The sequence below is a fragment of the Microcaecilia unicolor genome, chromosome 8 (genome assembly GCF_901765095.1).
Source record: "Microcaecilia unicolor chromosome 8, aMicUni1.1, whole genome shotgun sequence".
Lineage (NCBI taxonomy): Eukaryota > Metazoa > Chordata > Amphibia > Gymnophiona > Siphonopidae > Microcaecilia > Microcaecilia unicolor.
The window spans coordinates 88,900,719-88,916,378 of record NC_044038.1 but is presented as its reverse complement, the minus strand read 5'-3'; the positions used below and the strand labels follow the sequence as shown (position 1 = coordinate 88,916,378).

The window sequence follows — 15,660 nt, the reverse complement described above, 5'->3', positions numbered from 1 at the left end:
TTCTACGTTGTTGTCTTTCCTGCAGTGGCTAGGATAAACATGGAAAGTGTTAACAAGGTGAGTTACATTCAGGTACACTAGGTATTTCCCTGTCCCCAAAGGAGAGTCTAATTTTGTATCCAAGGCAATAGAGCGCTACGTGTTGGTAGTGGAGCTTTACTGCATCAGCCCCTCAGATGTTCATATGCAAGGGTCTACTTGATTAAAATTAAACAATTAATTCAAACTCGTATTTATATTTATTAATTTATCTTGCAAGGAGAAATACTTCACAGTCAAAAAAGAGCCAGAATCTGGCAGCATAGTACATGCACTGAATCTGTGAATGGGTCTCATTTCCATTAAAGTTGACATTTGGATAAACACTTGCAGTATTTGTCCTTCCTTGGATGTTACTGCCGTTTGGTTGTCTGTTCTGCTTCTGAGTAGACAGTCTCCTGTTTGTTTCTGCAAACTTTTAAAACCCAGATATGCTGTCATTACCACCTCTGGCAAAGAATTCCAGAGAGTAACTATTCGTTGACAGAGAAGAAAAACAAAACATCCCTCCTATATGGTTTTTAAAAGTATTTCCATGTAACTGAGTGTCCTAGTCTTTGGGATGAGTAAAAGTGAAAATCTATTTTACACCCACTCGGAATTTTGTAGCCCTCAATCATATCTCACCTCATCTGTCATTTCCAAGATACAGCCCTAACCTCTTTAGCCTTCCTCCTATGAGAGGAGTTCCAGCCCCTTTATCATTGTGGTCGTTCTTCTTTGAATCTTTTCTTCTTATTCCGCTATATATTTTGAGATATGGTGACCAGAACTGAATGCAATACTCAAGGTGCAGTCGCACCATGGAGAAATACAGAGGCACTGCAAGTCTTAGCATCCTGTTTGCTTTTTTTGGCCACACCCTTGAGATTTCAGCATATTATCTACAATGACACCTAGATCTGTTTTCTTGAGTGCTAACCGCCCAAGGGGACCTTAGCATCAGGTAACTGATTTGGATTATTCTTGCCAATATGCTTCACCTTGCATTTGTCCACAGTAAATTCCATCTGCCATTTGGATGCCCAGTCTTCCAATTTCCTAAAGTCTTCCTGCATATTTAACAGTCTGCATGTGTTTTAGGAACCTTGTATAGTTTTGTCTCATCTGCAAATTTAATCTCCTCACTCATTCCATATCTCTTTATATAAAAGGCAACACCAACGTTCTATGAAGCCTCCAGCCGGAAGTGTGAAGGGGGCGAGATATCCGGTTTCCCTATGAGTGTCTGCCCCGCCCTCTCTGTAACACAGTCAGTGAAGGAAAAACAGCAGAGCATGAAATCAAATCGCTGGCTCTGTAACAGTGAAGGACTCAGAGGGGGGAGGGGAGAGAGGCCAGAGACACACACACTCCCACACGCACACAGAAGAAAACATTGCTAGCCCCCGTTTCATTTGCATCAGAAACGGGGCTTTTTTTACTAGTCATTTAATAAATGTTAAATAGCACTGATCCCAATTCAGATCCCTGTGGCACTCCACTGATCACCCTCCTCCATTGAGAGAAATGACCATTTAAACCCTACCCTCTTTTTCTGTCCAATAACCACATTCCTAATCAACTCAGAACCTTGCCTCCTATCCCATGCTAATTTTATCAGGAGTTTCATGAGGAACTTTATTAAAAGCTTTCTGAAATCTAGATACACTACATCAACTGGCTCACCTTTATCTGCAAGTTTATTCACGCCTTCAAGAATGAAGCAAATTGGTGAGGCAAGACTTCCTTAGCTGAATCAATACTGACTCTGATCCGATCTCAGGATGGAATTTGGACTATCATTCCGGCAGCTAAAGGAAGGAAATGACTAGTCAGATCCTGAGCTAGCCTTGTTGTACACCCATGTTGTGAGCTCCCCTCCACACCTTCCTTAGTTCAGATCAGCATCAGGTCTCTCTCCGCACCCAGGACTGGGGGTGGGAAGGGCTGAAGTTCACCTGCTCTCTTTCCTATATAGAAAAGATCAGAATGTACTGGTTCCGTGATGTTTAAAGCTGTACAGAGCAGACAAACAGCAGATTTTTGTGTGTGTGTTGGGGGGGGGGGGGGGGGGGGAGAAGGGGTTAAAACCCTCCTATATAGTCTAACCAGCAAAGCCTCTGCTTGGAAACAGCTGCAAGAGTAGAGTACCTTGCAGATAATGTGCTCAGACATGCTTATCATTGGGTTTTGCATACAACAAACTTCTGGAAAAGGCTGCCAATGGCCAGTTAGGTGTTTTTAAAACTGGTGATAAAACCGTATGATGTAGTTTCATAAGGATGTGACAGACTAAGCTCCACTGTCATCCTCCAGTATTGTAAGCAGTATCTGAATGGTTTATCTGGACGATGTAGAAGAATTCTGGTAAAATTTTTTGAAAGAGGGAAAAACAAAAACCCCAAAACAGAAACATTCTGGTCTTTCAACTATTTATTTGAACACCAACAATGAAACGCCACAGCCACACAACTTTTACACCCTGTTAAAGCTTATGATTTCCTTCTGTTCTATGGCTATATGTAAACAGTTGTTGAACACAAATGGACTTAACGACAGAGAAGTGCTATGCTTGATGCTCTTGTCAGAAGAGAGACTGGCCAAAAGGATCATCCTATGAATGATGGCTAGACAGGAAAGCAGCAACTCTCAATTCACTCCTTACTGAACATGTGAAGCAATAGATCTGCCCACACGGTTGCTGTACCCATGTTCATTATCATACCTAGAGCAAACAAAACAAGTTCAGTTCAGTGGTCTTGTGGGTCTGTGTTTTTACATTCCACCCCAGCAAGGTTTTTTTGCACTTTAAAAAAAAGGAGGGTAAATCCAACTTTTTATCTACTGGCAGGAAAGACAGCCACTCATAGGACAGTAATCCCAAGATGACAACCCCATGGCTAAAGCAAAATTTATAAGAACCTGTAAAATAGGCTACCTGCAGAACAAGACCAAGGTAGGGTATGCTGAACCCACACAGTCTCTTACCAGGAGATCAGCTTCACAAAGTTATCATTTAGAGAAATGCCAGCACCAGCATCAAAGATGGAAGATGACTATCTCCAATGAAGTCAGAGGACACCACCTACAACATGAACGAACACTTTTTGTTACATTTGTACCCCGCGCTTTCCCACTCATGGTAGGCTCAATGCAGCTTACATGGGGCAATGGAGGGTTAAGTGACTTGCCCAGAGTCACAAGGAGCTGCCTGTGCCTGATGTACAAGCTTAAGCTTTCATATTCTTGGTCCGACTTTACACAATTCATCTATGAAGGAAGCAGTACTTGGCATTTTGATATTTGTTCTGACAGCTGGGCTGTGTTACATGGTCTATGTTTCTATGGATACTATAGATCACTCCGCCAGCAGGTCATTATTCCAATACCGATGGAGTTCAACTTTTCTGCACCTAGACAATTAAAAAGCACTATTTATGACATCTTACTTCATCTTCAGTATATCCTAGAATTCCCTTCATTGGTCCTTCTGAAGCTGCCTTTACAGCTTCCTTGATCTGTGCATAAGTGGCTGGTTTGGCCAGGCGACAGGTGAGATCCACAACAGACACATCTGCAACTGGCACACGGAATGCCATGCCAGTCAGTTTTCCTGCCAGAAAAAAGTTACTATCAGAATGAAAGGAAACTTACAATGTGTTGGAAGTTTTTTTTCTTCTTCCTGTTCTGCTACTCCTGTCTCACTCAAGGACTGTAAGGCCTAAGACCCAGTAGCAGCCCCTTGTCTTTTTCCAATATCTCCCCCCCCCCCTTCTTATCAAATTCTAAGTTCTTTGGAGGCCTGTATTTATCAGCATCCTGCACAGCTGTTGTGTTTTCTACAGACCTTGGGCAATTCTCAGTGAATTTCAGCAACACAGTGCCGGAACTGCTATAGTAGTCAGATTATCTTGAGAAATTAGTGCAGGACTTAATTGGAAGGGTGGGGGAGAAGATGCTCCAGAACTTAAGTCTCCAGAGAAGGCGATAAGATGGTGGGAAGCAGAGACTGGCTGGGCGTAGGGACACAGAGGGAGCAAAGTTAGCTCCACACACATTGATAACAAAGGACCTTGCTCTTCCCAGGGTGCACAGTTTCCCCTACCTCAAAAATGGCCCCAGCTTTGGGGGGGGGGGGGGGGGGAGGAGATGAATACTGCCCTAGAAAAAAATGCAAGGGTAAGTGGCTGGTGATGGCAGCATGAAACCATTAATACAGTGAAGAACCTGTAGCTGGTATTCTCCGAGAGCAGCAGGCCATTAAATTCTTACATGAGGGCAATTGTCATCTATGGCGCCTAGTGTGAAACGCTTTTTAGCACATCATGTCTAAGAGCTTGCAGCAGCGCTCCCACCACCCTGCCTGCCACGCAGTGCAGGACTATAAGTACAGTAATATAGCTATACAGAACTTTGAGAGGAGGGAGGGTATGTAAGAATTAATGGCTTGCTGTCCTTTGAGTATACCTGCTACAGGTAGTATCTTCACTTTCTCTGAGGACAAGTAGGCAAGTTGCTTCTCACATGTGGGAATAACTAAAGAAATTTGAATTACCCCTGAAACTATATACAACTAGCGAGTGAGCCTGAACAAAACAAACAAAAAAAAAAAAAAACAGGCCTAGGAGGGTGGAGGTGGATTCTAGACCCCTAACAAATTCGCAGAACTGTATCAAAAACAGACCTATTGTGTCAGGTTATCTTGCTCAGGCAACAGCGAGACGTGAATGCGTGTGACCTGAAGACCACATTGCAGCCTTGCAAATTCCTCTATAGTAGGTTGATCTCAAGTGGGCTACCGACACTGCCATGGCCAACATAAGCCTCAACAGACCCTCAAGAGTCTGCCAGCTTGGGTGTAAGTGAAAGAAATGCAAGCTACCAGCCAACTGGAGACTGGGGGCAGACATCAGGATAAGCACAATCTGTTGGGATCAAAGAAAGAAAAGCTGGTGGACTTTGTAGGGCTAGTCGTTCCAGGTAGAAGGCCAATGGTCACTTGCAGTCCAAGGTGTGCAATGAGGTTTGTGAAGAATGTTGAAGAATGATAAACTTATTCAGATGGCACTCCAACACAACCTTAGGTGCATGTGGAGAACTACTGAAGATGAAAATTTTGTGTAAGGTAGATCTGCTACTGAGGTCTGAAGCTCACTGACACTGAGCTGATCAGCCACCAAAAATAAGATCTTCCAGGCCAAGTACTTCAAATGAGTAGAATACAGCGCTCAAAAGCTTTCATCACCTGGGTGAAGATGTTGGAGGTCCCATGAGATGGAGATTTGACAGGGTTTTTTTGTTTAAACCCCCCCCCCCCCCCCCCCAAAAAAAAAAACAAAAAAACAAAAAAACCTCTACACGGTGATGTAAATTGCAAGATCAGACTCAGATATAAAGGTATTCAAGCAGAGCCTGTGTAGGGCAAGTATAAGGATCTAGGGCCTTGCCCTCACACCAGACAGCAAACCTCCTCCACTTGAAAGAGTAACATCTCTTAGTGGAATCTTCCTGAAGCCAGCAAGACCCTGGAGACACCCTCTGGAAAATGTAAGGAAGAAAATTCTAAGCTCTCAACATCCAGGCTGTGAGAACCAGAGACTAGTCTGGGATGTAGAAGATCCCTCATTCTGTATTATGAGTGTCAGAAAACACCAAGGTTCTTCAGAGGATAACTCCAGAAGAGGGGACCAGATCCTGCCTGGACCAACATGGTGCTAATCGGGATCACAGTTCTGATGCTAGTCTGTTGTGGTGCCCATATGATTGCCACTCAAAGATCCACCGAGGTGGGTGCCTCACATTTGGCAAATCTCACGGCCAACAACCATGCTGAGTGACCACTCCATGCAGTTGCATGACCCTGCTCAGTCAGTCAAGTTGTTGGATTTGCCTGCCAGGTATGTGGCTCTGAGAACTATCCTGTTCTGAACAGCCCACTGCCACATCTGGACAGCCTCCTGAGAGAGATTATGATCCGATACCCCCCCCCCCCCCTTTTGTCGAAACCTGATTGTCTGAATGAGTACAATTTGTTTGAACATTCGATCTCTGAAGGCCTTTAGTGTTCGATTGCCTGGAGCTCCAGAATGTTGTGAATGTGTCTCCTGAGCTGATCGTGCACCTCGAGTGTGAGCTCCTGACCCCAGGTGGGAAGCATCCATTGTCAGCACCTTCTAGGCCTGAGGAATTTGGAATGGAAGTCCCATGGTTAAATTGGATCCTGTCCACCGAAGTAGAGAGTGAACCAACTCTCTAATGTCACCTGGAAGACATCTGCTAGGCTTTCTGATGCTTCACACAACTGAGATACTAGGTCTAGGGTCCACTGGGTGGCTCTCATGTGGAGATTGCTTAGTCACATGTGCCAAGGGAGTGATATGCAACAGAGGCAACCTCAACATCTGCTGAGCTGCATGAGCTGTGTGACCTGCTGGCTGGCTTGAACGAGTGGCAAGTACAACTACAGCATCCACCCTCAGCACAGGGAGAAAGACATGCAGCAGAATATGTCTAGCAGGGCTCCAATGAACTCCCCAGTTGCTGAACTGAGAGCAGATGGAACAACTTGGGGTAGTTTAAACAAACCCTAGCAGCTCTAGCACCAAATAGGTTCCACATGGACTCCTGAGCAATGTCCTTCACTTTGCTTCTTCAGCCAATTATCCAGATAGGGAAACACATGAACTCCGTTGTCTGCGTAGTGATGCTGCGACTACGCTAAACATTTGGCGGAAAGCCATGGGAACTGACAAGGCCAAAAGGCAACATGCAGTACTAAGTGTTGTATCTCAGATTTCAGTCAGTAACCACTTCCTATGACCTGAAGTACTAGAGTTTAAGTATCTTTAAATCCAGAGAGAATAGCCAGTCTTGAGCATGGATCATTGGGAGAAGGGTGCCCAGGGAAACCATCCTGAAACTTTGACCAGGAATTTGTTCATCTTAGACCTAAGGGCCCTGGATGCATCCCCCTGTTCTTTGGTATATAAAGTGTACCTGGAATACAATCCCTTCCACTGGTGGAATGGGTTTAAACACATGGGCTTTTAAGAAGGGCAGAGAGTTTCTCTACAAAAGTACCTTCTTGTGAAGAAAGCGGACGTTGCTCTTGAAGGGCAATTTGGTGGTCTTTGATGCCAGGCATAACAAAGATGAACTACTTGAAGAACCTACCAGTTGGAGGTTATATGGGGCCACCTTTCTTGGAAAAAAAACTCCAAGCTTCCCTCCCCAATGGTAGATCATTCAGAATGGGTCATGTATTGCAGCTATGCTCTGCTGGAGCCAAACTCGCACCGTTTGACTGGGGAGCCAGCTGGGTCTTAAGCAAACACCACCGATGTTAACGAGAGCACTGATCTGAGCTTGCTGAGGAGGGGGAGGGGGTGAAAAACCCCCACAAGAAGTAATGCATCTACGCCTACGATTAATAGGGACCCCCTCTTCAACTTGCCAAAAAAGCCCCGAACAGAGCAAAACGAGAACTGGAGCAGTAATTCCTTCAAAGAAGGAAGGAGCAAGCTTGTGTGCTGCTATTCAGAAAGTGCTGAACTCATCTTGGACGCTCAGTTTTACTAACAGGGCTAAGCATAATGTGTCCTTGTCTAGCTGCTTTAGTTTTGTACCCGATGCAGCCTATCCGGTGAAACGTGGCCATGTTGGGTCTGTTCAAATAAAGTCTTTGGATCTGATAGTGTCTGCTCAAACAGCAGATGAGCCATAAATTCCTGACTGGGACAATTATGATACTTTGCACATTTCTATATTTTGGTGTTGCATCTAGGATTTCTGCCCAGATTTCTCTCTTTGATTTGACATCTGCTGCTTGACCAGCAGGGAAAATGTTTGGCCTGCTCTGGTGGGAGAAAATCCGTTCAAGTCAGTCATACTGCGCGCCAGGTTCTGCAAGTAGAGGCTTGTGTAGAGCCAGTATAACCGTATATGGGATATGAGCATTGAGGCCAATACATTTTCCGCCCAAAGGAAACCAGAGTTTGACCTTCTCTGCCTGGGGTATTGAAACAAGTCTCTGGAACATCCGTCCCATTTTAAGCGCAGATTTTGCCACCAGGGAATGAGGCAACTGCAGCTTAATCAAACCCAGGGGGGACTGCAGATACAATACATGGTGTCGTTCTTCTTGGGAAGGACAGGGACAGAGAGGGACTCCCAGTTCACCTGACCATTATGCAAGATCTTGTGAAGTGGGACAGTCAGCCTCTCTAGGAGGAGAGTCAGTCCAGTACCTTGAACATCTCAGCCATGGGCTCATCTTCCATCTCCAAATGAATGTGGATGGCAGCCACTATCTCCTTCACAAAGCAGGGAAAGACTCACTCTGGTGGAGACTTTTGCCTCTCCTTTGGTGGGGGAGGGGTCTGATGGATTGCCATAGGATTTCCTCCTCCAAGAAGTACATTGATCGTCAGACTCCCATGAGCGGTCCATATCAGTGTTGGCCAAGAACTCCTCATGGGAGGGCCGAGACTGAGCCCTGCCTTAGTTAAATCCAACCAAAAACAGAAGAACAGCAATCCTGGTAGCTGTACAACCAAAAAACAGTCACAAGGGCGACGAGGGGGAAAAAAAAAAAGGTGGGGGGGGGGGGGGGGAAGACAGCAGATATAACCCTTCACTTTATTGAACATCCAGGACTCGACACGAGCTGTGTTTCGGCCCACAGGGGCCTTCTTCAGGAGTCACTAAAAACATATATATGAATAAAAAATTACAAACATATCATCAACATATCACACTGACACAATACAAAAAATGTAAAAATATGAAAAAGTTAAATTGCCAAAAAAAACCACAATTACATGCATAAAATGTAATTTGTAACAGAAATACAATCTGATCTAAATGTTAACATGGTCCAAAGATCATACATAAAAACTTGATAATGTATAGGCCAATAATGAGCATGAAAGATATAAATATATACTACCATACCTTTAAGTTGGATGTGTATTGATGAAACTAGACATGTGATGGTGTATTCAATGACTGAATCAAGGGTTAGTTCTGTATTTTATAACAAATGATTATGATGTAAAATATATGCTGTTAGATGAATAGTTTGTTCACATCATATCAAGATTAAAACACACTACTATCAAAGTCTAAACTGGGTCACAAAACAGTAAAATAGATAATACATACTGTCAACTAAATTAATTTGATAGTAATGTTTGATCTTGATAGTATAGACAAGGGGTAAACGGTCACAAAAACACAGTGAAATAGATAAAATCTAAACTATTGTCTGTTTGAAAATGAGGGAGGGGCTAATGGAAACAATGTATACAAGGAATCTATATACACAACTATGGGAAAAAATAGAAGGTGAAAGAACCTCTAAGAAATATATATAATACTAGTAAAAAAGGCCCATTTCTGTTAGAAATGCAATGGGCGCTAGCAAGGTTTTCTTCAGAGTGTATGTTTGAGAAAGAGTGTGTGCGTGAAAGAGAGAGTGTGTGTGTGTGAGAGAGAGAATGAGTGTGTGCGCCAGGGTGCCCCCCTTCCCTCCATGGTCCCTGTCTGCCAGATGCAAGTGTGTGTTTGTGACAGAGAAAGTTAGTGTGTGCAGTGTGTTTGTGAGAGAGAGAGTGGGTGTGTGTGTGCTTTCATCCCTCTGCCTCTCTCCCCACCTCCTACTCCTCCTGCAGCTTTTCGTGGCTGCTAGCCCTGATGTGTGCTCCTACTCCTCCTGCAGCTTTTCGTGGCTGTTAGCCCTGATGTGTGCTCCTTCTGCAGCTTTCCGTGGCTGCTATCAGTGATGTTTCCCCGACGCACCTCCCCCCCTCCGAGATCGATGCAGGCATCGTTTTCAACTGATTCACCTGACTGAAGTACTCCTGATTGTAAAAGATGCACACAAGAGCAGAGGGCAGGCTGGTCTTGAGCCTTCCCCTGCTCTCTCAGCGCCCCGCCCTCATTTCCTGTTGGCCAGGACGCAGAGAGAGCAGGGGAAGGCTCAAGACCAGCCTGCCCTCTGCTCTTCTGTGCATCTTTTACAATCAGGAGGACACTTCAGTCAGGTGAATTAGTTGAAAGCGATGCATGCGTCGACCTCAGGGGGTGGGGTGGGGAGGAGGTGCGTCGATTTTTTTTTTGGGGGGGGGGGGGGGGGGGAGTGCGGTGGTAAGTGCGAGCTGTGCACCCGCTCCTCCTGTCGCAGCGGTGGGGCGCTTCCTTTTGAACACAGCTGACATCGGACGGAGGAAGGGGGGGGCGATGTGTGCATCTGCTGCTGCTGTCGGTGCGGTGGATGACTTCCTTTTTAATAGAGCTGACGATGGGGGGGGGGGGGGGGGGGTGCAGCGGCGATGTGTGAGGTGGGCATCGGTGCTGCTGTTGCTGTGGTGGGCCGGTTCATTGTGTAGACAGCTGACGTGGAGGGTGTGCGTCGGTCGCTGTTTGTTGTTGCAGGGGGGGTGGAGCGTCAGAGGGTGGTGGAACTGGGGATTGGTTGAGTGTCATAGCCCTGCCCTCGACATCATAATGTTAGGACGCGAGGGCGGGGCAGTCATGGGGAAAAATTTTGGTCTCTGCCACCTCAAAAACGGAAGTGGCAGCTTCATTTAGAACGTTGGGGTTGCGAATTATGTGCGGAAGGGGCGTGGCTGAGGGCGGGTGTATGAGTGAAAGTGAGTGGTGCATGAGTGACAGTGAGTGTCCCTGCCACAGAGTGAGCTTCAAAGCTTCAGAATGTTTCAGGTGAGATTTATTTATATAGATACCGTGGACTATAAAATACTCCAGTATCCTCCGGATAAATTGAACTAATAAACACAGAATAATATTTGTTAAGACAATATACCACTGAGTTGTGTATATAGACCCCTTGGTGTCAACAAGAATGTTGAATGCTCACACCTCCTCGGTGTCTGGTCCAATGTTCATCAGTCCCACCCACTCCTAGTGTCAGTGCAAGCATAATGCTGATATCACAGACGTCAACGATTCAGACTGGGTTCCAAAAATTTGAGCCTCTGGACTTTTACATATTAAAAAAAAACCTCCCCCAAAAAACAAAACACAAACTCCAAAACAACCCGTTATGGTCTGGCCTCAAAGCATTGGATAAACCAGGAATGGGTGTCTGCCCTGGAGATGGTCCGATTGCACTGAGCACAGCGCTCAAATCCACTGAACCTTAAATGACAGTGAAAAAACAGCTATGGCCAAAAAAACAACTGGTCATACAAAAAGGGGTAAAAATTAAAAAAGCAAAACGCCTGCACGACGCTCAAGCCTAAGAGGGCCTTGTGAGACTAAGAAATATAAAGGAAAAAAAAACCCAAACTAAAAACATTAAGGGAAGGAAGGAAAAAAAAAAAAAAACCTTACAGAATGATTAAGACAATTTAGGACAAAAAAAAAAAAAAAAAACCAGGAGTGAAGGCACAAAAGCTCAAAAAGACAAAAAAAAAAAAAACCACACCAGACACCAAAGAGCTCCTCACTGGGGATGGAGACCATGGTCCCGAACTCACACCACAAGCTCTTTAAGAGATACTATGCTATAAACGCATTCCGCACTAGGTGCCATGGATGTCAACACCCACATGTGAGAATCAACCGCTTTGCTTTATCCTCTGAGATTATATTGAATTTCAGTGCTGTTAAATGTGTATACTTTTGATCCTGTTCTATGGTAGTCTTATTAGGTTTCAATTAGCTTGCTTTCCAAGTTCTCTTTCATTGTATTTATTATATTACATTTTACTATTGTTATGCTGTTAACAGAATTGTAACTACCTACTGCATACAGCCTTGGGTGAATCTTCATAAGGAGGTTAATAAATCCCAATATTCTATACAGTGGTACCAGGTGTACATGGAGCTTACAGTGGACCTGTAGAGTGCCAAGGTAAAATTATGTATCATACCTGATAATTTTCTTTCCATTAATCATAGCAGATCAATCCATAGACTGGTGGGTTGTGTCCATCTACCAGCAGGTGGAGATAGAGAGCAATCTTTTGCCTCCCTATATGTGGTCATGTGCTGCCGGAAACTCCTCAGTATGTTGATATCAAAGCTCCATCCGCAGGACTCAGCACTTAGAGAATTACACCCACAAAGGGACACTCTGCCCAGCTCGCCACCGCTGAAGCGGGGGGAGGGACACCACACCTGCCGAAGCGGGGGGATCTGGCTTATCCTGCTACAGTAACTTGCGGGAGGAGCTGGCTTACCCCAAACACCGCCAAAGCGGAGGGATACAAAGCTACCCTACTGCCGCACGAAGCGGGAGGGAGCGCCGGCATAATTTAGTTACCAATCCAGCCACTGCCGAAACGGGGGAAGAGGAATGCAGCAGCTCACTGTAACACAGAATAGTTTCACTCGAGGAAAATCTAAATTGGAAGAACTTGAACACGAAGTTCTCCTGAACAGGAACTGAGAATACACTGGAACCTGAAATATAACCAGAACAACAAATACAGATATCTGGGGGAGACTATGGATTGATCTGCTATGATTAATGGAAAGAAAATTATCAGGTATGATACATAATTTTACCTTCCATTTCATCAAGCAGATCAATCCATAGACTGGTGGGATGTACCGAAGCAGTACTCACCCAGGGCGGGACATGGAAATCCCTGAACGCAACACGGAAGCTCCAAGCCGGGCCTCGGCCCGAGCAGCCAAATCCAAGCGGTAATGCTGTGAGAAGATATGAGCCGACGTCCCAAGTTGCCACTTTACAAATCTCTTCCAAGGAGACTGATCTGGACTCAGCCATCGATGCCGCTTGTGCTCTAGTAGAGTGGGCCTTCAGCTGAATAGGCGGAATCTTCCCCGCAGCCACATAAGCTGCTGCAATCGTCTCCTTGACCCACCATGCCACGGTAGGTTTAGATGCCTGCAGACCCTTACGAGGGCCTGCGAACAGCACGAACAGGTGATCCGACTTCCAGAAGTCATTGGTCACTTCCAAGTATCTGATGATGACTCGTCTCACATCCAGACATCTGAGAGCAGGGTACTCCTCTGGGTAATCCTCCCTGCGAAAGGAGGGTAGACAGAGCTGCTGACTCACATGGAAGCGAGAAACAATCTTGGGAAGAAAGGCAGGCACTGGGCGAATCGACACTCCTGCCTCAGTGAACCGCAGGAACGGCTCTCGACACGAGAGTGCCTGGATCTCAGAGACTCTTCTGGCTGACGTGATGGCTACCAAAAAGACCGCTTTCAACGTCAGGTCCTTCAGCGATGCCCTTGACAAGGGCTCAAAGGACGGCTTCTGCAAGGCCCGAAGCACCAGATTGAGTTTCCACGTAGGCAATATCGAGTGCAGAGGAGGGCGCAGGTGATTAACTCCTTTGAGAAAGCGCACCACATCTGGCTGTGACGCCAGGGAAGCACCCTTCAGGCGGCTCCTGAAGCAAGCTAAAGCCGCCACTTGGACTTTCAGGGAACTGAGTGACAGGCCCTTCTCCAGACCCTCTTGCAGGAACGCCAACACTGCCGATATTGGAGCCGTGGAGGGCGATAGAGAGCCTGCCTTGCACCACGATGTAAAGGTACGCCAAATCCTGGCTTAAGTAGTAGAAGTAGAGCGCTTCCTCGCTCTCAGCATAGTGGTGATGACCTTGTCTGAGAAGCCCTTCTTCCTCAGCTGCTTCCGCTCAAGAACCAGGCCGTAAGACCAAAGGGGGAGGGATCCTCCATCACCACGGGACCCTGATGCAATAGGCCCCGCTCCGCTGGCAGCCTCAGAGGGCCATCCACTGCGAGCCTGGCGATTGACATAGGCCACTGCCGTGGCATTGTCGGACAGGACCCGTACTGGCCTCAGCACCAGGACCGGGAGAAACTCCCGAAGCGCCAACCGAATGGCTCGGAGTTCCAGGAGGTTGATAGTCTGTTTCGCCTCTGCAGGCGACCAGAGGCCCTGTGCTGTCCTCCCCAGGCAGTGTGCTCCCCAGCCCGTCAAGCAGGCGTCCGTCGCGACGACCACCCACTCCGGGATTGAGGGGCATTCCTGTGGACAGCTTGTCTGGCCTCAGCCACCAATCCAGCGCCTTGCGCACCGTTGGATCCAAAGGAAGGCGTACAGCATAATCCTCCGATACTGGAGTCCACCGCCACAGCAGGGAGTGCTGTAGGGGTCTCATATGGGCCCTGGCCCAGGGCACTACTTCCATCATGGCCATCATGGAGCCCAGGAGCTGCACGTAGTCCCAAGCTCAAAGAGTGGAGGCTGATAGGAACTGGTCCACCTGGGCCCGAAGCTTGCCGCTCCGGTTGTCCGGCAGGAACACACTGCCCGCTAGGGTGTCAAATCGGACTCCCAAGTACTCCAGGGACTGAGTCGGGTGCAGCTGACTTTTCTCCCAGTTGATGACCCATCCCAGGGAGCTCAGCAGGGCAATCACCCTGTCCGTAGCCTTCCCACACTCTGCATAAGAGGGAGCCTGAATCAACCAGTCATCCAGATAGGGATGGACTTGTACTCTTTCCTTGCGGAGGTAAGCTGCGATGACCACCATCACTTTGGAGAAGGTCCGCGGGGCAGTGACCAAGCCGAAAGGGAGGGCTCTGAACTGGAAGTGTCGGCCCAGGACTGTGAAGCACAGGAAGCACTGATGAGGAGGCCAGATGGGAATATGTAAGTAAGCTTCCTTGATGTCCAAGGATGCCAGGAATTCCCCTTTCACCACCGCAGCTATTACGGAGTGGATAGTCTCCATCCGGAAGTGCCGGACCTTCAAGGCCCGATTGACTCCTTTGAGGTCGAGAATAGGTTGAACAGAACCTTCTTTCTTTGGCACCACAAAGTAAATGGAGTAACGCCCCTTGCCAAGTTGATCTACTGGCACCGGGACCACCGTGCCCAGGCAGATCAGGTTGTTCAAAGTCTGCTGTACGGCAGCTGCTTTGACCTGGGACTTGCAGGGAGAGTTTACAAACCCGTCTCTCAAGGGCCAGCAGAACTCCAGCTTGTAGCCGTCTCTGATGAATTCCAGAACCCAAGCGTCTGAAGTTATCCTGGTCCACTCGCCCAGGAATGAGGACAACCTTCCTCCTATCTGCACTGGGCCATGGACCAGGTACCCGTCATTGGGTACGCGACCCTGGGGGAGGGCCGGAGGACGAGCCTCCGGGTCGGCGGTCCCTGCGAAAGGAATGCTGCTTGGGGAAGAAGTTCCGTTTGAAGGAAGCGGAGGCAGAGGAGCCCGACTTGCCCGGGCAGTACCGACGGGCTTCCTGGAACCGGCCCTTGGAGGAACCAGGGCAAGCACTGCTGGCCCGAGCCCTGACCTCCGGTAACCTCTTGCCCTTGGACGTGCCGAGCTCCGTCGCGATCTTGTCCAGCTCGTCCCCAAAGAGCAGCTTGCCTTTAAAACGCAAATTGGCTAGGCGAGATTTAGAGGCATGGTCAGCCGACCAATGCTTAAGCCAGAGCCACCGCCGCTCAGAGACCGTCTGGGCCATACCTTTGGCCGAGGCTCTCAAAACATCATACAGTAAGTCTGCCAAGTAGGCCAAGCCCGACTCCAGGGTCGTCCATTCCGCCCTCCAGGAAGGATCAGAGGGGGAAGCCCGCTGCAAAACCATCAGGCACGCCCTGGCCACATAGGAGCCGCAAACCGAGGCTTGCAGACTCAGGGTGGCCGC

At 47.4% G+C, this 15,660-nt stretch overlaps 1 protein-coding gene across 1 annotated transcript in view; it reads right to left on the bottom strand.

The window, feature by feature from the left end:
• Positions 1–2,441: 2,441 nt before the first annotated feature.
• GAPDHS (glyceraldehyde-3-phosphate dehydrogenase, spermatogenic) overlaps positions 2,442–15,660 on the bottom strand; it is a 51,117-nt gene continuing 37,898 nt past the window's right edge. The window contains 5 exon segments of the mRNA XM_030212883.1: positions 2,442–2,711; positions 2,713–2,746; positions 3,010–3,073; positions 3,076–3,106; positions 3,471–3,632. Coding sequence (XP_030068743.1) covers positions 2,676–2,711; positions 2,713–2,746; positions 3,010–3,073; positions 3,076–3,106; positions 3,471–3,632 — 327 coding nt within the window. The 3' untranslated portion in view covers positions 2,442–2,675.